Source organism: Protopterus annectens, chromosome 9.part0 (genome assembly GCF_019279795.1).
Source record: "Protopterus annectens isolate FY-2018-M chromosome 9.part0, PAN1.0, whole genome shotgun sequence".
In the NCBI taxonomy this organism is placed as follows: Eukaryota; Metazoa; Chordata; order Ceratodontiformes; family Protopteridae; genus Protopterus; species Protopterus annectens.
In genome coordinates, this window is record NC_056743.1 from 1,465,942,042 (window position 1) to 1,465,967,259 (window position 25,218).

Below are 25,218 nucleotides of genomic sequence, written 5' to 3' on the forward strand. Positions count from 1 at the left end.
TACATGATCAGAGAGCTCCTCTATGTCTCTTTTCATGTAGTCCAGGGAGGTACGTCTCAGGTCATTCACACCAGCATGTACATACTGTTTTAATCCTGATATGTCATAGCATAGTAAAAGCAAAACCCACACTACATTGACCAACAGTGTCTCACACACACACACACACACACACACACACACACACACACACACACACACACACACACACACACTCAGCAATTGCAGGTTTTAAACCCCTACCTCACTATGTTATGATACTAGAGAAATACGCATTAACACAATGTGCTATATGCCTTAGTGGGTGCTTTGTTTTCTCCTGCTATATTTGTAGGATGCTGACATCATCAGACTTTCCAAAGAGGAGTGTACCTCTTTTAATGTGTTTTCCCAGTCTTCAAAAAGGGCACTCCTCTCAAAGGAAATCACACACATACACCCGCCACAATTGCAGGATTCAAACCCCTACCTAACTATGGTTATGATACTAGAGAAACACGCATTAACATGATGTGCTATCTTCCTTATGAGGTGGTTGCATTTCTCCTGCTATATTTGTAGGATGCTGACATCATCAGACTGGACATGGTAATGTGTGTACACTTTGTTTTATGCAATCCCAGGAATGAGCCATGTGGGTCGGCAGGTGTCAACAGCTTGAACAGGACCACATAATTCTTAGCTTGTGTTATCTATCTGTGGACAAATTGACATTCCTTCATTTGTCAACACATATTTATGCACAGATTGTTGGTTTTGTAGATACGATATGTATCTGGGATGTTGATAAAGGGCTATTCAAAGTCTATGTGAGACATGTGTAGCTCCGTTCAGTGATGTATGTCCTGGGTGGCTGCCTTGCAAACAGTCTAGCATGTTTGGGAACCATGATCTGCAGATGAACATACCACAGTTGGTAAGGTTGTGTGTTTGTCAGCTTCCAATAGCTCTGTTTATGACTTCAACCATGATGGACTCCATGGCCTTGCAAATCAGACTTCATAGGCTTACTGGACTATACTTCCCATGGTGTGTTGTGCACCAACACTTGTGGGGAGAGCCATATGATGCTGTAACACATTCAACAGTTCCAGGTCCTGTGGAGAGGGTGAGGCTCAACAGACTGTTCAGGTGCAGGGTCTGTTTGTTCTGTAGTTCATTCATGACACATACAGGAAAACAATGTAATCCAATTGCTGCCATGCTTTCAGCTTTGGGGGGAGCTGTTCACCCATTCTACATGTGATATCTCCAGGTATGATGATAGTGACTTTCAGCAGTGGGAGGTAGGTATGTATATATGGGCCTGTCTGACAGATGTCGGCGTTGTCAGTCAGGTACAGTTGGCCCTGACTCAGGACATATATGAGTGTACATTGCTATTTATGACATAGCTGAAGGAGGTGTCATGATTCTGTCTGGACTCCTTCGCAGCTACTCTTTACAAAACACTGACAAACCTGAGCACTAATCCCTGTTATACTCTTTTACACACTTAACACCCTACTGATCCTTTGTGATCAGTCTATAGAGTATGTCATCATAATATCCTGGCATGTCCAGGGGTCGGTTTCGTGTGTACTCTCCAGTCCAGCTGGTGAATATTGTGATTTTGACACGATGTCACAATTGCCTCATGTACACAGACAACCCTCTCCTCCTCCCAACAAACTCAGATATATGTGAGAGATGCAACTATATAGACATACAGGAGGGAGGCTGAGCTCTCTCGACCCATGACTGGCACAGTCTATCAGGTGGTGAAGGTAACCACACACACCACATATCAGTCTCACATAAACCTATAGCAACAGCAATCAAACCACATTATCACTCATAAACATACTGGGAGGCTCTAAATAAACTCTGCCTAAGCAGCAGAGACCTCCAAAGCAGACACACAAACAACTGCTACCCCACTACAATACCCACATATCACATAGTTCACAATGTCAGTGTGCCACACAGTCACTGCCCTTCGGGCTAAGCAACACACCTAATACACTTGTAATAGGTGACACTTATTGTCAGACACACTGACGTCCCACTCACCAGGCTGAACAAGGGGATGGTCACTTTGAGCTGTCTATCGGGTGCCAGGATCCGCCACATAACACATGCACTCAGGTCACTCCACAGCAAGTACAGAAATGGCTCCATCATTGTCCATGCTGGTGCGTAAAACCTCAGACGTTCCTCCCTGGATCACATGACATGATACATAGAGGAACTCCCTGATCATGTAGGCCAGGCCAGTATGACCCTGGCCTTGTGTAGCATCTTACACTCACCAAGTATGATGTCACAGTATACAGACAAACTTATCATGTTTAACAGTTGGCTAACATATTGGTGTCATTCAAAGGGGATCCAGTGTCTGTCAGCCTGGGGTGACATGCTCGACATGCCACGTAGCTTTGCTATGGACAGCTTACACCTGTCACCCTTGGACTTTCAAATACTGGCTAAGGCTCTTGCTACCACCATAGTGCCTTTTTTAAGCAGGGCTCAAAAGACAAACCCACCTCCATAGACATTACAGAGTGAATGAAACTAAGGGTAATGCTGCTCGACACCAGATGTGTTACCCTCAAATTGCGCCCACTCAGGACTCTCCTCAGTATGGAGAATAGCGATATCTGTGCAATAACAGATGCCTGGTTCAGGCTCACAAATGCACACCAGCACTACCAGGTTATGTTTCATACCATGCTTTCTGACCACAAGACTCGGAATGGACAACACAAATAGGGGGAGTATCCATATACATCACAGATACACACACCTCCGGGTTAGTAGCACTGCACGAAGCATTGCAGACCATACATATGCAACTAACATTGTGCAAAACTGCCTTTCAGTTTATTGCCTGCTACAGACCACCCTCCCAAACTCAGGAACCACACTCAGCTTTCCTGGGAACAACGGAGAATATGAAGGTCTCCCCAAACACCATAATATTGGGTGACTTCAAATACCCAAACATTGACTGGGGATACTACACAAGCCCCAACACCCTCGCCCAACAGTCGCTACTATTTGTAAAGTCATATGCTATGGCACAACCGGTCACCACACCCACAAGAGGGGAAGAAATATTGGACCTGATCATCACCAACATGGGGACTCTGTGTTCCACACTAGCGATATACAACTCATTGGTAAGGTCAGAACATACATTTATCTCAATGGACATCCATATTCCATCCCCACACCCATCCTGGGTAATCTTGGTGAACTTCTCATAAGCAAACGTCTCACTTCACCAAAGCAAGGTGGTATCCTTCAGAGACCCTGGGACAGTGGTAAATATGGCTCAAATTGCTGAATCCTTTACATACACATTCTATGGATACCTAGTGGACTGCATGGATTGTGCTATCCCAAATAACAACAAGACTCACTCCTCCATTGGCAGGGGACCTGTCTGGTAGACCCTGGCCATTAATAAGATATACAACAAAAGGAGGAAGCTACTGCATCATAGAGCATGATCCCAGACAGGGAAGGCATCTGTGATCTGTCCTAGCAGACAGCTACAATCACTCATGAATTTATATAAGGCCCGCTTCTAACGGACAATTGCACCAGACACATAGGACAATCATAAGGCCTTCTTCAGTTATGTCAGGAACCTGGGTGGACACTCATTGATATGCTGTGAGTTACTGCATACTGACTAAACATACCCTGAACCCACTGACATTGCCAACATCCTGGCAAACAGGTTCAGTGCAGATGCCCCCCCATCCCCCCTAAGGAGCAACTATCCATCCTAACAGAGTTTAACCTTCCTGACATCACAAATTAAAAGGTGAGTGCTGCCCTCCCCAAAGTGGACAACACAGCATCAATGGGACCAGACGGTGTCCAGGCCTGCATCTTACACGAGCTTCATGACAGACGTAACCCTCACATTAATTCACTGTTCAATATCGGAGTTACTACAGGTTATGTACCCAAGGAATGGCATACAGCGACAGTGGTCCCACTCCACAGAGTTGGTGCCACAATGGACCACAGACAATATCGCCCTATAAGCCTAACTAGCCTGTTCTGCAAAGCTATGGAGCGTATTGTCATGGGACTCATACACATAGACATTAGGAACCTACAGACACTGTGTTCTACACATTTCAGCGTTGTTGTGGGCAGATCTTGCCTCTTGAAGCTGTTTGTATTCTTTAAACGGTTACCAGGTCCATCGACATAAGGACAGTTGTCCACACAGCCTGCCTGGACCTTGCAAAACCCTTCAACACAATACCCCACTCGGCCATTATGCACAGACTCACCAGCGTCGATATGGACACATATCTCACACGATGGATTGCTACCTGGATCAGGGATAGCACCCACATGGTCAGTATTGCAGGTGCCATGTCTGACTATACACCAGTTACACGTGGCATCCCACAAGGCTCAGTCCTGGGACCTCTCTTGTTCAGTATATATTTATCTGATGTACAGGCTAACACAGGAGGAATATGGCTCACCATGTTCGCAGATGACTGCAAATTGGGTTCCATAATCAACTCTTCAGCTAGCACATGCATACTCAAACAGGGTCTCACAGAGATGGATGACTGGTGCCTGAGCCATGGCCTACAGCTAAATGCCATTAGGTGCATAGTCATCCCCTTTGGGAATAACAACATGCCCACCCATTACCACATAGGTAGTAATCCATTACATACGGTAGGAGTTGTTTAGGGTTTGGGGACATGACTTGTTCGTACTGTCGCCTTTGACAATCACGTTGCCAAAGTGGTTAGACAGACCTTCTATATAGCCCACCTTATCCCATATGGTTTCACATCTAGATCGGTTGAGGTCATTGTGCCCCTATACTCATCACGATCATGCTTGGTTACAATGCCACATTTGGGATGTACCTTACCCGACACCTGCAGCAACTGTAATGGCCACAAAAGTTCCTCACCAAGCAGATCTAGGGACTCACATGGATGCCTTGCACAGTTCGGATACAGTAACTCCAGCTCTACTCAGTCACTTACCACCTACTCGGATATGATGTGTGCCCGTTGTTTACGGAAATACCCAACCCAGAATTACTGGACATGCTCCACCTCAGGATATCCGACTCCCTTGGAGCTACACACTCCAGGGACATATACCTCAGCACAGATGTTAATAGGACATGCTGGAGGGACAGATTCTTATCCCAGAGGCTCCACTCACTCCAGATTGTAATCCCAATTTTGCATAGGCAGAGCCACCCACTGACCACCTACAGGAGACATCTTTACAACTGGATGGGTGATCGTATGTTTACCCCTGGGATATCTTCTGGGTCCCTTCTAGACAGAGGCACACTAGACTAAACGTACATGGGCTATCTTGTGTGACCTACTATTCACAGGCACAGTGTAGTAATCTGACAGGGTTGTGAAAGCCAAACACACTCTGGCTAGGCTTGTACATGCCCTAGGGCAGATAGCCTAGTATCGACCTCTGAACCTATGATAATGTTCGGGATGCACAATGTTTATTGCTGATACTGTTTGCAGGTTTTTATCGTCTTTGCTTTCCCAGTTTCTATGAACAACTTAGGTATCTGCAGAACATATTTGATTATGACAGGGTTCCACTATATTATATATGGGCCTGTTGTCATATAATTGTATGCACAGGGCAGATTGCTGGATAGTGAGAGGTTCCTTGGTTAACACATGCAACTGCCAGATATGTGTGGTCCACTGCTGTACTTAGACACGGCCTAAGTGTGTGAGCATGCCCAGTTCAGGCTTTCTGTGTTTTGTTGCCTGACATTTGTCTCATTTATTCAAGTGTGTGAGCATACCCACTGTGACCTTTCAGTATGTTGCTGTCTGAGGTCCACTACATTTGTTGATGTGTGTGAACATGACCAATATTAACATTTATACTGTGTGTGTTGAAAGTCAAGTTCTATTCTTACTGCAGGACTCACCTTTGTGTCATAACTCGACAGGGATTATGCTGTGCCTGCAGGGTTTCCATGAGATACTTTGCATAGACTTATCAACGATTCTTCATACAAGCTGACCACTGCAATACTGTCATGGTTTAGTGGTTCAGTACTATGACTATAGTGCACAGTATCCTGGGTTCAAAGCCCATCACTGCTTTATATTTTTATACTGAGCAGACCAGACTGCTTAAGGGCCAATAGAGCAAATATGAGCATGTTGGCTTTTGTTCAGCTATGCCCTACTTAGACCAGGCTTGTCCGACATTGCTCAATATTAACCAACATTGCTGGACGTTGCCCAATATTACTCAACACTGACTACAGTTGTGCTAGTTGGTGTGTGCAATTTTGTTTACATATACTACATGGTGGTAAATGCTGTTTAGCACTGCTTTATATTGCTTAACACATGGCAGTCATGCCTCAGGTGGTGCTGCAGGGCTGCCTATGTTGGATGCACATACTACAATCCCTATACATGTTTGAAAGCAGGTCGTGTCAACTTAGGCCTCCCTTTTACTATATGTGCGAGTCAGAGAGAGGTATCATTTCCAGAGTTCCTACTGAGCCAGTGTATGTGCTATGTGTTGCCTCTTTGCCAAGGCCAAAGCATACTGGGCACACCTTCTTCTGCCTATTGGGGCAGGCTCAGGTTGTTCCTCCTCCGAGTCACGCTCTGCCTGTGATGGCCTTGGAAATGGTGGGGGGCTGTTTGGCCCAGGCCTATGCTGGTCCTGCTGCAGCTGTTTTCGCAGGATCATATTATGTAGCATAGCACATACCATGACAGTTTGGGTACATGTAGTTGGTGAATACTGCAGGGCTCCACCAGATGTGTCCAGGCACCGGAACTGTGTCTTGAGCAGCCCAAACACATGCTCGATTACATTTCGTGTTTGTACGTGTGCCTCATTATGACGTTCCTGTTCAGGTGTGTGTGCATTTTTGATGGGTGTCATCAGCCACGGCTCCAGTGCATAGCCAGCATCCCCCACTAGGTGACCATATGGGATGTCCCCATTGGCAAATATCTGGGACAGCTGCGTCAGATGCCAGATATGGGAATCATGGTAGCTTCCAGGGCAGCCAGCACACACATTCAGTATTATGCCCTAGGCATCACACATGACCTGGCAGTTGATGGAGGGGAAGCCCTTGCAGTTGAAGTAGACCCTACCCCGCTCACTGGCTGGTGCTTTGATGCATATGTGCATGCAGTCTATTGCACCCTCTACCTCAGGGTATTCCGCTATTTGCTGGAAGAGATGCATATTGCTGGCCAATATCTCATGGGAATTGGGGAAATATAGATGATCACCGACATGTGCTGACATGGCATCCAGGAATTGGTGCAGTACCCTGGATGCTGATGCCTGTGATATCCCCATCATATCACCAGTGGGTCTCTGGAAGGTACCTGTTGCTAATATTCTTAGGCCAACACATACCTTGGTTTCCACTGAGATGGGTTCCCCTCTGTTGGTTCTGTGTGTGAGGCGTGGTCTGCACAGCTCAACAATTTGCTGCAGGAGGTCTCTGTCCACTCTATAGTGCTCCACTATCTCCAGCTCATGTAGCCCCTGGTAGGTTACCCTGGGCCTGTACACTCTTCTCCGTCTCCTCACTGTGGGTTGTCCAGCAGCATTCGCATTGTCACCACCCTCAGCATGTTGCATATGTCGCCTTATAACAGCAATGGCAGCCCCTAACATTTCTTTGTCTCAGTAAAGCTTTTTCAGTTTTCACTTCTATTAGCTTACTGCAGTGTTGCAGTGTCTCTTGAGAGAAACATAATGGACTGTTGTTTGCAGAGTTTTAAGTGCTGGGCTGGGCTGGGCTAGTGTAATGCCTGTGTAATTGCTTGATTCTGATTGTTTTCACCTGCTAGCTCTGCTAGTACTCCCTGGTAGCTTCCTACTATTTTTTGTGCTTCCTTTTTCCTTTCTGTTTCCTCGGGGGGCAGCACCATGCACACAAGCGCAAACACGAGCACAGCAGCTCACATGCACGCACACATGCTTACACAGACTAAAACTTGCTTATTCTTGTTAAAACGCACGCACACCAGCGCAAACGCGCTTACAACTCTTTAAACAGCCTTATACATGCTTACGCCGGCTTAAACGTGCTCACCCATGCTTACACGGGCACACACTATCTTACTCGGGTTTACAGGCGCGCACACACGTGCATACCCGGTCAGCAAGTAACTTTAGTGTTATCCACGGCACGCACCTTCAATTTCTTGCCTTTACCTAGCCTACCTGTTGACACACCTCTTTCAATGATGTGTAAATGACAGCTGACACATGCCACTCTGCTCCAATGAGCTTCACTTCTTTCATACATACCCCGCTCATGATGTCACCTATCTTCTACTCTGTTACTCCCCTTATCCTACTCCTACAGTCTACTGAATGTGCTCATCTGCTATGTAAACTTGCGATTCACTATCCTAACCCTCATTTACATAGGATTGCCTACTAATGCTTGGTTACATCTCTTAGACTGAGCTTCTCCCCTTAGCAACCTCTACTCGGTGGCAATGTTGTCTTCAGCCTGCCATTCACTTGCATTGTAAATTCATATTAGCATTAAAATCCACATTTGTGGATCTGCATTATTGATTTTCTGGTTTTTAGAGCACAGCGCATTTGCATGGCACTGTGCTACGATAAAACCCCGGCGATCGGGATGAAAAAAAAAAGTTTTTTTTTTTTTTTTATTTTGCATCACTTAACGTTGCCAATGGCCGTATTTTTGGCCATTGGCATGCTTACTCATGTGAATGCATCCTTTTTTTAGGAGCTGTCACGGCTCCATTTTGCTATTTGCAGAACTGTACTCAGTTGTCAACTGAGTACATTTCTGCAAATAACACTACTCCTACTCGGACAGGTTCAGGTTTCCTGGATCGCAAATTTACCTCATTTGCATAGGTTTTGCCTGCAATTGAGATAATTTGCATATCCAAGCCCTGTCCGTGTAGGACTCGTGTAACTAGCTCTGTTGCACGCCCCTACCAGCTGTTCCTGGATCGTTCGGCGGACATGTTGGCTGCATGGCGTCTTACTCTACTCTTAACACCGTGCAAGCCTTCGTGAATCCGGCCCACTTTCTTTGCATGATATTTTAAGACATTTATAGATCTGGGTATGAAAATGTAGCAAAGAAAAACAGATAAATCCCTGCAAGCTTCTCCTTGGATTTTGTATCCTGACTCATATTCTGTCCACCTTATCCATAAATTTCATGCATGAATATATATACAAAAGAATGCATGTGGTAGACAATGTACACATTCAGAACTGTAGCATGATTCCATCCATCCATCCATCCATCCATCCATCCATCCACCCATCTATTCCCAACTTGTTTTTCTTATTTTTGCACATGGGGTTAGGGTGTCACCTCAACAACGACAATCATCTTGAGTCAATGTTTACTCAAATGGGGACCAGGCCCTGCCATAATTGCGCATGCACTGCACATACACAGATACACATACAGACACACACACACAAACACACATGCACGTGCACACACACACACACACACACACACACACACACACACACACACACACACACACACACACACACACACATGGACAATTTAGGGTGTCCAATCAATCCAATCTACTACATGTCTTTGGAATATGGTAGGAAACTGAAGCAAACACAGGAATGCCACACAAATGCCGGAGGGACATTCAGACTCCTCAGAGAAGGCAACCCAGCTGAGAATCGAATAGGAAAATATTTTGATTACCCACTGTATCACCTTGCTACCCCATGATTCATGACCCCAAAAGAACCAAATTTTCTACAGCACATTCTGGTAACATAACCTCTGTTATGACAGTCTGAAAGAGCAGAACAAGTTTTTACCTTCAACTGAGTTACATTATCTGTCTCTTATGTTAAGACACCTTGTTAAATAAGTTAAATGTCCTGAGAGCTCTTTCTATGATATATTTCAGGATTGTTATTTAAGTATATTTCATTTATATCCATCATGTTAAGCTATACATGTGTTAGAGCTATTTATTTACAGTATATAATATGAAGGACAAATATAGCAGTATAAATTATCCATCCGTTGTGGATTACAGTGAAGTATCACCATGTTGAGTTCACAAAGCATCTGTCTCTGCACCTATTGTGCACAGTGCACAAAGCACTACATTTTACTGTTTTTTTTTCAGTTCATGCAGTGCTTGTGGGCATTGTGTCCATCTATGACAATATTTCCTTACTGTTAATTTTACTTCAAGTTCACCATCAATTAGTTGACCTTAAATCTGCCTATATACAAGGAAGACAACATATAACATGTTTGCCTAAAGCATACTATAGATGCATTTATTTATTTATTTAGTTATTTACATTTGTTGACCGGGAGTGTCCGACTGGACGTAGGTTCATTTTCAGCGGAGGCCCGGGGAGAAAAGCTCCACAGTTAAAATAAACAAACAGTAGTTACATTGGATTACACAGCAATTAACAATTTGATTAACATAGCAATTAATTACAAACATATTTACAGATGAAGAACATAGTACATTAGTAGACAACTAGAATCTTTATATGCGAAGTACATAACAGACATTAACAAATGTTACAATAAGAAGTTCCTGCTGTATAATAAGTACTAGGCTTATGAGCATCTGAGCTTGCTATAATCAAGGTAGTTAGTGGGGTGGAAAGAAAGATAGTGGTTGGATGGGGTGGGTGATATTAGAGTGGGAGTTGCAAGGGCATAGCCAACATGTTTTTAGGTGCGCTTTTAGTAAAGTCTTGAAGTGGGTGCATGATGGCATGGGGGTAATTGTGGGTAGGAGGGAGTTCCATAATTTGGTTATGGTGCAAGAGAATAGTGCTTCACCAGCAGAGTTATTGGCTTTAGTTATCTGCAAGTGATTTTTGTTGCTGGATTGTAGTGGTCTGGTGGTGTGATAGGTTTGGAGTAGATTCTGGAGGGATGGGACATTTAGTGGATGGTTTACTAGTTTGGGTCGAGTGACAGTTGATACCATTGAAGGAGGTGAGGGAGTTCAAGCCAGCCCCGTTCAGCAAGTGAGAGACAGTGGAGCCAACGGTAGGATGCCCCTGTGGCCAATTTGGTGATTTTGTTGTAGCAGGTCTCTAGCTTGTTCAGATCGCATTGCCTTAGGTTGGTATATATTGGAGAGGCATAAAGTAGGGGGAGATAAGGTGAGAATTTGCTATTGAAATCTTTGCTGCTTTGGTGAGAAGTTGCTTATTTATGCATAACGCTCCTATTTTTTTGTGGACTTTTTTATGGTCTTGGATATGCGAATGTCAAATTTTAATTTATTGTCTACTTCCACTCCTAGCAATTTGGTGTGTTCAGTTGGGTATATAGAGGTGTTGTATTTTGCTGTGATGTTAAAGTGAGAGTTGTTTTGAGTATGTTTGGTGGGTTAGAAGATGAGTAGTTTAGTTTTGTTTAGGTTGTGTATTAATTGGGCATCGGATAACCAAGTTTCAATAGTGGAAAAGGCTTCCTGTGTGACTTTTTGCAGTTTGGGTAGGGATTAAGCTGAACAGATGATGGTTGAGTCATCTGCGTATTGTATGAGTGTGCCATGTTTGGTGGCAGAGGCTAGATTGTTGCTGAAAATAGAGAAGAGTAGGGGTCCAAGGATGGATCCTTGGGGACCCGCTATGGAGACAGGTAGTTGAGGAGATATGTCATTCTGCCATACAACGGATTGTTGGCGGTCAGACAGGTAACTCTAAAACTAGTTGGTGACTGATTGAGAGAAGGATAGGTTATTGAGGACAGATATGAGTTGTTTGTATGGGACCATGTCAAATGCTTTAGATAGGTCTAGGAAAGTAGCAGAGGAGAGATAGCCATTGTTTTTATGCTGAAGGATAGTGTTAGTAAAGGAGACTAAGGCAGTGGTGGTGCTATGGTTTGGTCGGAAACCATGCTGAGTATTGGAAAGGAGGTTGTTAGTCAGCAGGTAGTCTGAGACCTGAGAGTATATGCATATCTCTAGTATTTTGGAGAGTGGAGAGAGAATAGCTATGGGGCAGTAATTGGTTAGTTCTCTGGAGGGGCCACCTTTGTGGAGGGGAATTATATGTGATACTTTCCACAGTGTGGGAATATAACTTTCTGACAGAGATCGGTTAGTCAAGATGGATACTGGGTAGGCCAGAGCATCAGCTGCAATTTGTAGGTATTCACTTGGGAGGTTGTCTGCTGCTAATTTGGTGGGCTTAAGTTTAGTTAAGAGATTTTTATGTTGGAGGTAGGTACAGAAGAAAAAGAGAAGGCAGTGGGGAGATTACTAGTTGAAGGTATGGGTTGGCGGGGACGGGGGTTGTGTTGTTTAGCTAGTGATAGTATGGTTTGTGTGAAGTGTGTGTTGAATGAGGTAGCAATATTTTCGGAGGAGTGAGGGATGTTAGGAGGAGAGATACTGACTTTACATGGGTGGAGGATGGAGTTTATGGAGGACCAGAATTGTTTGGGGCTGTGTTGGGAGGCGTCTAGGGCAGACTAGTAGTATTGGAATTTGTCCTGTTTTATTAGCTTTTTGACTCTATTGTGTAGTTTTAGGAATTTCTGTCTAGTTGAGGAGGTTTCGGTTTTGTGCCAGTGCTCCCAGGCTTTATCCCTGTTTTTCATTTCTGACTTAGTGGTTTTCTGTAGCCATGGGGAGGGTTGTGCTTTGGGTCTGGAAAGTCTTATGGAGACATGGTAATTAAGGATGCTCAGGAAGGTAGTATTAAAAAATTAAACTGTGTCATCAAGACTGAGGTACTTTAGAGGATGCCAGTTACATTCTTTGAGGGATGAAATGAATGTGAGTGGGTTAAAGTTTAGTTTTTTAAGTATTTGATGGTAGATGACAGGTTTAGCTAGGTATAGGTATTTTTTGAGGAGGAATGTTGGGGAGTGATCACTGAGGCTATCTGATAAGCATCCTGTTATATATGACTCGGGGCTCTTACTGACTAGTATCCATTCCAGGGTAGTGTGCTTGCTGGAGTTTTTATTTATGTTGGTTGGCGACTGGACTAGTTGGGTGAAGCCATGAAGGTTTACATGATGGGTTGGATGGTTGCCAGAACATGATTGCCAGTTCATATTGAAATCACCTAAAATTATAGTTTCTTGGGTGAGATGGTGGGTAGACCAGCTGAGGAGGTTTTCTAGTGGAGGGATGTTTTGGCCAGGTGGGAAGTACCATCCAATTATGTTGATGGTTTTGTTTTGGTTTATTTTGAGGTTGGTATATATTATTTCTTCATTGCCTATATGTGGAGCTGATGATTTTAAGAACTGGATGTTTAGATGCTGTTTAAATATTATAGCTACACCGCCTCCTTTCTTGTTTAGCTGGTCTACTCTTAGTATGCCATAACTGGTAGGGAGTATTTTCTCATTGGTAATGTGAGGTTTTAGCCAGGCTTTTGTCGGGATGACTATATCTGGGGAGTACAAGTCTATGGTGGCATGGAGTTCATGGACTTTGTTGGATATACTTCTATTTAGGCTTAGTAGAAGGAAGTCACTTGGCTTTCTATTGGCTGTGATATGGGAGAAGTTGTGGTTTCTAATCTGATTATGAGGACTGAGGTTGGAGATGGTAGTGCCAGGGTTGGAGTGGATGTCTCCACTTAGGGCTAGTTTTGATATGCATGAGGTTATTAGTTTTCTCAGTTTTTGAATGTGTTTGTTTATTAGGGGAAACTTTATGATTGTGCTCTGTGGGTAATAGGTATGGTGGGAGGTTTAGTATATTAAGTTGTAGGGATGCTTTATGTTTGAGTAATATAATTGGTAGTATATGTGGGGGGTGCATGGGGAGGGTTCTTGAGTTGGTGGGAGGGGAGCTGAGTGAGGGTGAGACATGAGTGGTCGGTAGTACAGTGGTAGTGGTCGAGTGGGGGAATGATGGAGCTTTGGTAGGATGTAAGATATGCAAGGAGAGTGCATGCAGAGAGCATAGGTAAGGTATGCTTGTACATGTTAGTTGAGGAGATGTGATAGTAGTGGGAAGATGGAGGAGGAAGTGTTGGGTTAGTGCTGTGGTTGGCTATTGGAAAGATGGTTGTGGTTTGTGAGTTTAATAAAGGTATGACCACCGGGAGCAGGAGGGCAGGGTGGAGAGTGAATTGTGTAGAGACCCTGTTAGTAGCTCTTTTGATGGGGCTGGAAACAATCAGGTAACAGAGTTGTTGTTGTTGTTGCATTTTTCAGCTTTTCCCGGTTAGGGATCACCACAGTGGAACTCCAGTCCGCTACTGATTGGCAGTAGATTTTTACGTGCCGAGTTGCCAACCCTGATGCACATCCTTCAATGAAGGTATGCCCATTCGCGCATGTCTCCACACAGAAGATGCTCTAGCTGAGAATCGAACAGATAATAAACAAAAGGAATCCAATGCATTCTACAAGCATTCCCTTACCTGCCCCGAGATTGATCTAAAATTCATTGTGTTGGAGCAAGTTATCCCGGATGCTAGGGGAGGCGACTGGGAGACAACCCTTGAATACAGGGAACTCATATGGCAACTTAAACTGGATGCAGGCAGACACCCCGGATTAAACGACAACATCAATATAAACAGTGTCCTTAAGTTAAGAAAGGCTAGATTATGAGAAGCTCACTCATTGCTGATATATAAAATTTCCATGTGGAACATAATAAACAATTTATTTCAAACATCCTTCTAAATACACATCTGCACATACACACACAGAATATTTCCTGTATGTTCTTATACTTCGAGGGTATTTTATGATGATTGCGACTATGTTTTGACAATGTCCTAATGCCTTGGATGGCTTTGCCCAACAAATTTTTCTCCATATGAATACACTTCCACAAAGCACATAAATACCTTTTGTCCTATTATCAGGTTGTTTTATTCTCAACTGATTTGGCACAGTATTACTGTTTTTTATGCACCAGGTCTAACTTTTAACAACTAAGTAGCTTTTTAACAATTTAGTAATCTCTGCAACTTTAAGTTTTAATTGATTAATTAACAATTAGCTACAGTGTATATAAAGCCTTGTTGCACTTTGTATTTTTAACTTGACAAAGCTCGGCAGAGACCGAGCGAAAGCGCTTGTTTTTACTGTTTCTACTGTTTCGCAATAAAGAATCAGATCATTTTCTGAATATTTTTACAAAGTACTAGCCTGTCTTGGTTTGGCTTCCTGCCTTGGATTTATTTTTTCTTGGTCCTGTTTGTGCTTTTTTGGATTCGAGAATCGAACAGGACAACGTCTAACTGTGAGGTGACAATGCTACCGCAGCACCACCACCGCAGTTAATCAGGTAACAGAGTAAACTGATAAATGAACATATGATAGTGACAAAGGGTGGTTGTAGTTTTAAAAATGGTGCCTGCCACAGGTAATATTTATTAACTTTTGGATTGGCTTAAGGTAATAAACAGGGAAGGAGGAGTAGGAGAACAAGGGTGTGAGCAGGCAGTTCTTTTGTACTGCTGCTAATGAGCCAAAACAAAGACAAGTTTATGTATGCATATAATATGCTTCCTTAATTGTTTATTTTGGCTGTAGCTAGCATGTTGAAGATGTTAAGATTTGCACTGGGTGTGACGAGGATGGACAGGATTAGGAATAAGTATATTAGAGGGTCAGCCCAGGTTGGAAGGTTTGGGGACCAAGCCAGAGAGGCAAGATTATGTTGGTTTGGTCATGTGCTGAGGAGGGATGCAGAGTATATTGGGAAAAATATGCTAACGATGAATCTGTCAGGTAACAGGAAAAGAGGAAGGCCTAAGATAAGGTTTATGGATGTGGTGAGAGAAGACATGCAGGTGGTTGGTGTGACAGAGCAAGATGCAGAGGACAGGAAGAAATGGAAACAGTTGATCTGCTGTGGCGACCCCTAATGGGAGCAGCTGAATGAAGAAGAAGAAGGTTGTAGCTAGCATGCATGATTTCATCCTGGTAACATACCAATTTGTCATTAACAACATACTTCAGTTTGACTTAGGGTTATTGAAACCACCTTAAAAACATGCAGATTAGCATTTAGTAAACATGCTATTATTGCCCCATAGAGTTCATCTTCTACTACCCTTGTGTGCAAATGAGGGTACAGTCAGCATATGTCTGAAGTAAACTGACATGTAATAATAACAGACAGTTCTGATGACTCAGACTGCAGATGAACTATAGAATAGGGATGAGGCTGGTTAGCAATGTTAATGCAGGTGCAAGGTTGAACCTTAATTTGGCTAAAAGACATTTTGTCTGATTTATTGCTCAATTATGTAAACGTTAGCAGTTAGATCAACCGGTATTCTGTTTAATATTTTCCAGTGATAGCTTGGGCTGTACTATATGTGGTAAAGTACTTGCAAACATGAGGCTGCAGGAGAGAAATCTTCAGCCATATTAAGGAGAAAGCATATTGTTGCACTTATGTTTACTTCAGTTTCATCCACACATCCATTAGACTTGTAAGTCAGGCAAAATAAATTTAAATGGACCAGTTTAAACTGAGAAGTTGCTCTACTGCTATAATTTATTACATGTGTTCATTGCAGCTTCAGGAGACAATTTGTTGGGAGACGTATGAGTTGCCAGAGTTCGCTTCTTAGTAACAGAATGATATTAGTTACATCCATGATTAATTACCTTCAGTTATATAGCACTCAAAAACAAACAGTAAAGAAACAAACATTAAATTACACCTACCTTCACATCTCTCACGTGCACTGGTGAAATTCAATGCTCCTGAGAGAGCCTTAAATCCAGGTTTGCATAAGCAATAGTAACTTCCGATGGTGTTGTGACATAATGCATTGGTAGGGCATGTTCTCTTGTCATTGCATTCATCAGTATCTGAAATGAGAGTGAGATATAAATTTAGGAGGCATTATTTAGAATGCAATGTTTGTTCATTCTTTAAAGATACTCTTGGTATGATATTTTAAGACGTTTATAGATCTGGGTATGAAAATGAAACAAAGAAAAACAGTTAAATGCCTGCAAGCTTCTCCTTGTATTTTGTATCCCGACTCATATTCTGTCCACCTTATCTATAAATGTCATGCATAAATATATATTCAATAAAATGCATGTGGTAGACTATGTACACATAAAGAATTGTAGCATGATTCCATCCATCCATCCATCCATCCATCCATCCATCCATCCATCCATCCAATCATTCCCAACTTCTTTTTCTTATTTTTGCACATGGGGTTAGGGTGTCACCTCAACAACGACAATCATCTTGAGCCAATGTTTACTCAAATGGGGACCAGGCCCTGCCATAATTGCGCACGCACTGCATACACAGATACACACACAGACACACACAGACACACACACACACACACACACACACACACACACACACACACACACACACACACACACACACACACCTAATGCATTGGTAGGGCTCTCTTGTCCAATCAATCTACTACATGTCTTTGGAATGTGGTAGGAAACTGAATCACCCACAGGAATCCCAAACAAATGTAGGAGGGACATTCAGACTCCTCAGAGAATGCACCCCAGCTGAGAATCGAACAGGAAAATTTTTTGATTACCCACTGTATCATTGTGCTACACATTGATTCATGACCCCAAATGAGCCGAATGTTCTACAGCACATTCTGGTAACATAATCTCTGTTATAACAGTCTGAAAGTGCAGAGCAAGTTTCTACCTTCAATCGAGTTGCATTATCTGTCTCTTATTCTAAGACACCTTGTTAAATAAGTTAAATCTCCTGAGAGCTCTTTCGATGATATATTTCTGGATTGTTATTTAAGTATATTTCATTTATATCCATCATGTTAAGCTATACATGTTTTAGAACTATTTATTTACAGTATATAATATGAAGGACAAATATACCAGTATAAATTATCCACCCGTTGTGGATTACAATGAAGTATCACCATGTTTAGTTCACAAAGCATCTGTCTCCACACCTATTGTGCACCGTGCGCAAAGCACTACATTTTACTGTTTTTTTTGTTTTAGTTCATGCTATGGTTGTGGGCATTGTGTCCATCTATGACAATATTTCCTTACTTTTAATTTTACTTCAAGCTCACCATCAATTAGTTGGCCTTAAATCTGCCTATATACAAGGAAGACCACATATAGCATGCTTGCATAAAGCATACTGTAGATGCGTATAATATGCTTCCTTAATTGTTCATTTTGGTTGTAGCTAGCATGCATGATTTCTTTCTAGTAACATACCAATTTGTCATTAACAATATACTTGCGTTTGACATAGGGTTATTGAAATCACATTAAAAACATGCAGATTAGCATTTAGTAAACATGCTATTATTGCCCCATAGAGTTCCGCTTCTACTACCCTTGTGTGAAAATGAGGGTACATTTAGCCTACGTCTGAAATAAGCTGACATGCAACAATAACAGACAGTTCTGATGACTCAGACTGCAGATGAACTATAGTATAGGGATAAGGCTGGTTAGCAATGTTAATGCAGGTGAGAGGCTGAACCTTAATTTGGCTAAAAAAAAATTTTCCCTGGGATTCATGAAGCTTGCACTAGGCGCCGGAGTAGCGTCGGTGATCTAGCGCCAAATATGGCCGCCAAGCGATTCAGGTACAACCTGTTTCCACATGCGCTACCAGCGTACGCCAGAGCTGTGCAGCTCCCAGCACATGTATGCTAATTACTCCATGTGCAGCAGTGTAGCATGCAAATGAAGGTATATAGCGATTCATGAAGTGGTGCATAAAATCAGAGACATGAAAGTGGTCCAGACTTACGTATTATAATGTTAATATATGCCAATGGTTAAATATATAGCCAATGGCATAAAAAACATGCACAACGCATAAAAATTAACATTTAATGTCATGGCCACACTAACGCAAAGTAAAACCGCAGTGCATCGATGCACAAAATGGATCACAAGGAAAATATATTTAGATGTCATAAAACTGCAATGTAACACAATTCATGAATTCCCCATAATAGTCAGTGGCACGCATGTTACACCACAACCATGACGCAAGGGTTGCTAAGGGTCTGTGACAGTATTCTGCATGGTAACTAGGAATCAGTAGTCAATGCCATGCAAATGAGTCAAGTATTACTGAATCGCAACTCCCTGCCAGTGTAAGGATGTACCACATGTCGTAGTGGTACAACACCGATGAGTGGCCTGGAGGTAAATATGATATCAAGAGAGGGGTGCTCCACCATAGCTGTAAGCACACTGGAGCTTGCTAATTCGGGTTGCCTGTTGCTAAGCAAAGCCACAGGGTAGGGGTGTGGAAGTAGCCATAGCTTTGTTTAGCTGAGAGCACACAAGGTAACTGAAAGTGCATGTGAACGTGGATGAAAATGCGCTCGAAACCTGGTAAACGGCTGCACACCACAGGTGAAACAGGAAGGATACGGGAAGACAATAAGGAAATGCTGCAGCATGGTAATTGGAGTACACATGAGTAATTAACACCTAGGAACTCACAGTGGACCATTGACAACAGCTAACAAGGCTGCTAGCAGCTACCTGCAGAACAGGAAAGGGGAGGTGCTGTACAGCAAAGAAAAGAGAACTGTCACAGCAGAACAAAGCAAACCTGCAGTAGATCAGCTACATAACACATTTCCAAACACAATCCTGGGTTGTAAAAGTACAAAACAAGAAAGCAGGCAGCTGGATGCATGTCTGACAATGGGAGGGGAATCGGGTTGAAAAGTGAAGTAAAGAGCAATAGATGAATCATGGCAGCCAAGCGTAAGTCAACACCAAAGGCCCCACAATAGCAGTACCTGCTGTAAAACCAATAATTAAGATACTCCGCAGCTGGAATTGCACATACACACCCAACTACACCAGCATCATCCATTGCACAATAGTATAAGCTGTGAAAGCCCTACACACACACACACTTGTGTATTCCCAGACACTCTGCACCCTTGGTATATACAAACGGGGAACTTTTAATATGTACATGTTAGGGGCTGCCATAGCTTTGATTGGAGACTGATGGTGGTGTGGAGGATGATGCTGACAACCATCTCAGGCACTGGAGGAGGAGAAGAGTGTTCAGACCCAGGGTAACCTACCAGGGGCTACATGATCTGGAGATAGTAGAGCATTACAGGGTGGACAGGGACACCATACAGCAACTTGTTGAGCTGTGCCAGCTATGCCTCAGAGCCAGAAGTAACAGAGGGGAACCCATCCCAGTGGACACGAAGGTGTGAGTAAGCTTGAGAATACTAGCCACAGGTACCTTCCAAAGGCCAACTGGGGATATCATGCGGATCTCACAGGCATCAGCATCCAGGGTACTCCATCAGTTCCTGGATGCCATGTTACCACATACCAATGAGCGCATATACTTCCCCCGAATGTAGGAGGAGTTGACCAGCAATATGCATCTCTTCTACCATGTGGCAGACTACCCAGAGGTACTGGGTGCAATAGACTGCATGCACATATACATCAAGACACCACCCAGTGAGCAGGGTAGGCGCTACATAAACCGCAAGGGATACCCCTCCATCAACTGCCAGGCCATTTGCAATGCCCAGGGCATTATCGTGGATGTGTGTGCTGGCAGCCCTGGAAGCTATTACAACTCCCACATCTGGCATGCCTCACAGCTGTATCAGGTATTTGCCAAGGGGGACGTCCCATATGGCCACCTGGTGGGGGATGCTGGCTATGCACTGGAACCATGGATGATGACTCCCATCAGAAATGCACACACAGCCACGCAAGAACGCCATAATGGGGCACAATCATAAACCAGAATAATCACAGAGCACTTGTTTGGGATGCTGAAATCATGGTTCCATTGCTTGGACATATCTGGAGGAGCCTTGCAGTACTCTCCAGGCACGTGTGCCCAAATCTTCATAGTATGTGCCATGCTACACAATATGATCCTGCGGAAACAGCTGCAGCAGGGACAGAATGGTGAAGGCCCTCACAGACCACCACCATTGCCAAGGGCCCCACAGGGACAGAGGGACTCAGACCATGAACATCCTGTGCTAGCCCCAGTAGAGAGACAGAGGTGTGCCCAGTATGCCCATTCCTTGGCAAAAAGGGAGCATATAGCACACACACTGACAATGTAGGCACTTATGGACTGACACCATTCTCCACCTGCACACACAGCAAACATGGATAGCACACACACACATGACCACCTGTAAATTGTCATGTATAGGTAGTCTACTGTGTGCATCCTACATAGGTAGCCCTCAACTATTGTACACACAACTGCCATTGGCCCAAGGTAAGTCAATACCTGAACAGTAAATCAATGTGTCCATACTGTATGTATAGGCTCATAGATACATAGGTAAGTACATGCCTAACTGCCCGAGGCCACTCATAAGCATAGCCAAAAAGTGTCTGCTGTCACCACCTCATTGATTAACTAACTGTCCCTCTGTGGAGCAGAGCCAATTGTGGGATCCCTGGGGTGTATCCACTGTTCCCCACTCACTCTGCAAGGATTCTGTGGAGTGTAAGTGAGGGGTTTTGTATAATGTAATCAGGGATGTACTTCCAAATAATGGGGAGTATTCGTGACAGGAATATTCTCAGATGATTTACATGTTACATAGTATACCTTAACCACAGCTTGCATATATAGGTAGTATTCCACAGAATAATAAACATGTGGAACACACAACCGCTGAAATGTGCGTTAATCACCCTTGCACTACCAGTGCCTGCTCTGAGAGGTAAAATTACCACTGCCAGGATTAGAACACGCAACCATGTATACAATCTTCACAGTAACATACCACTAAACTACCTGAGATGTACCAATGGCAGCTGTGTATACTGACAGGATAAAACACAAAAGGTAGGAATGTGTGGAAATAGGACAAACCGGCATGTACCCAATGAAAGGTGTATGCTATATATATATATATATATATATATATATATATATATATATATATATATATATACATCAACATCTATATAGAGAGAGAAAGAGGGAGAGAGAGAGAGATATGTCGCTATATGGGGATATACATATATATGTAGATATATAGATAGGTTAACAACATCTACATAACCATGGAGGTACATATACATGGGATACCTACCACATACCAACTACCTGACATACTGACGTGTGTAATCACGAGGCTTAAAGTCCAAAAGAACACAGTACTGAAACACCAGAAGCATGAGGGACAGTTAGTCAGTGCTTCTGGTATTGCGGTTCAGGTAGGTTACTCTGTGTAAATGTGTTTCTGAGGGCTGTAGTGTGTGTAAGTGTGTGTTCTGAGTGTGGTGTGTGTTCCTGGGGGACTGTAATGTGTGGGTGTGAGTTTGCTTTGTGCATCTGTTTGTGCGATCTAGGAGATAGAATATTAAAGTTGGGGGGTGTGGGCAGCACAGACACCCACATGGGGGGTGTAGGGGGCTTGCCCACCTGCTCATACGTAGTGTAGGATGGTTTGTTTGGATGTGGTGGGTAGCAGTGTGCCTGTGTGTGCGTGTGTGTGTTCCATGTTTGTGTTACTTTCCTGAGTTACTGTCGCTGTCAGTAATGTGGGGTATGGGAGTCTGGTCCCAGTACTGTGGGCATCGGAATTGTGTGGTTTCGGGATTCCGTAGGTATCCTGTATACAGAGGTTGAAGTGCTCATATATGAGTATAACATGGACCATAGCAATCACACATTCCGCCCTGACCAACCTTTATGAACAAAGGATATGGAGAGTATATGCCTATACACTATTACAAATATGTGCTATGGACATGAGCCAATGACAGGGTTACCACCTGTCCCACTTTGTGAGGGACAGTTCCTCTTTGGACGGTTGTGTCCTGACCAAATATATTAAATGTGGCAAATGTCCTAAGATTGTAGGACATAATTATGTCCCATATGTAATGTAATAGATGCATACAATAGTTCTTTCTGTATCTTAAATACCTACATGTTACAAGAAACGGGATAAGCAACTAAACTGCTACAAGAATAAGCTTATACATAGGCAAGAAAGGAAAGTTCTATCCCTTGTACTGACTGTGGGTTTGTGTCGGCCTGTAAAATTTGATGTGTGTCCCGAAAATGTCCCACTATAGCCATATGAAAAGGTGGCAACCGTAGCCAAAGATGGTCAGTCACCAACGCAACTCCAATGTCTCCAAATACCTATGACAGAAATACACAGCTTTCATGTAGCAACACTTCATTACATTCTGATGTATTGCCGAAAGGATTCAAGGACTAACATCACCTGCATGCTATACAGGAACCACTTAACAGTGCCTTAATGAATTAGCCTGCAATTACCATAGTATTAGTCCACTAAAGCATAGGTGTTCAAATAGGGAAGGAACCCTCACTTACATATCGATTATGTATAAAAGCAGTTCCTACACACCTGCATCTGCTATGTACACCCACCAACATCACCCACACACCCAAACAAATTACAATACAAACTGTAATAGCATCACAAATCATTCACTCACTGTACGACATCTGCAGGAGCCTTAACATACTTTGTCAGAGACTAGATGGCCCTATGTGAAAAAGTTGCTATTATACAATGGAACAGCTTCTGATATTACAGGGTTTGTTTGCACTAATCCCATTTCAGAGGGCTGTGTGTACACCGGGAAGTGTTACCAATTACTAATTAACAGCACAGTATGATACACATGTACACCAAATCAAGGATGTCTGGTGAGCACACTGTAAACCACATAACAGTTCATGCATAGCCATACAGCCTTGAACTGCCCAAACATCCTTGCCAGAATGAAACATCTGCAGAAGTAACAGGTACAAACAAACCCTGCATAAGTAGCAAAGTTCTAAAATATAACAACTGTACTCACATGTAGAACAACATTGTCTAGCCCTTACACGCAATCCATGGGAGTCATGAAGCTAATATATCTCTATCTGTCTCCATATAGCTGTTGAAATACATCACAAACAACATATCCAGGCCGTCTTTCTCAAAAGTAAGGCAAACAGACAACGCCCAAGTGGAGTACTCAATTATACACCACTGTTGCCATGGTATTGGCTAATGGAGTAGCTGCACAGCTGATGTGCATTTAATTAACTACTTTGGAATAACAATTGGTGGTCAGGATAGCACATGTTACCGATATTTAACTAGAAAAGGATGGCTTATCATACATTCAAACCATCCGTATATACCAGCAGAACGTTACAAAGATGATTGAAACACAAACTGAAAAGGATTGAATTAACAGTCAATGACACCTTGGGTTACTAATAAGGTATGTAGAACACTCAGTATGTCTGTGTATGTAGTACCTGTTTTGTAATATTTAAAGTGCACGCAATCCATATAGTGGAAACAGTTATCTTGTAGTGATGTATTGTTGAGCATAGCAACGCTTGTAGTATTTATGTATGTACTGCTGTAGGTCACAAGGCAAACACTGCATACACCACAAGGGATGCTATATAAGGGCTTTGAACACAAATATTCCTCACCAGCCGCTGTCAGTGGCAGGGCAGGTCCAACAAGTATGTGCTATAACAGGGGATAGTATATGTTGATATATTGTAACAGCAGGCATATGTGTGGGTGTATTACTGAGAATAACATGTCGAAGGTTGGCCCACTGTGCAATTATGATTTGCATTGTGGGATATTGTGCCAATAACTGTGAAATGTTCAGTACGGTAGGCATATATGTATTACAACTTACATAGCATTACTGTTATGTTAGGCAAACATTAGCTATGTCTATTGCCATTTACAATACACAGTAACAGAATACATATGACTTGTAGTCACCCGACAGTTTATCAGCATGATAGCAAAGTAAAATGGAAGAGCTAGTTAACTATCCATGCACATAAGACATGTAATAAGTGCAAAGGTAGGTACTAGGCTGTCTTACCAAGGGTATTTATAAGCCTAGCTAGAGTGTGTTGGCTTTTTCCACCCCCATAAATTTGTTCCCTGTGCCTCTGAATGGCAGAGCCATTAGTTCTCCATGCCTCTGTCCAGCAGAGCCACTGCAGTGATCCCCAGGGTACATGTCTGTCTCCCATCCACCCGTCAAGGTTTCTCTTGAAGAGTGCTAGTGAGGGACCCTGCCTGATGTACATTGAAATCATATTCCAAAGCATGGGGAGTCTCCGAGTCAGGAATCTATCCGCCCAGCACTTCCTAGTCTCCATTGTGGTTAGGTGTATATCCCTAGAGCATGTGGCTCTCAGGGGC

General features: G+C 43.1%; 1 protein-coding gene across 1 annotated transcript in view; it reads right to left on the reverse strand.

Annotated features, from left to right (window-relative positions):
• Nucleotides 1-25,218, reverse strand: part of LOC122810707 (adhesion G protein-coupled receptor E1-like) — a 160,980-nt gene that overhangs the window by 27,518 nt on the left and 108,244 nt on the right. The window contains exon 4 of the mRNA XM_044082271.1: nt 16,700-16,846. Coding sequence (XP_043938206.1) covers nt 16,700-16,846 — 147 coding nt within the window. The remainder of the gene's footprint in view (nt 1-16,699; nt 16,847-25,218) is intronic.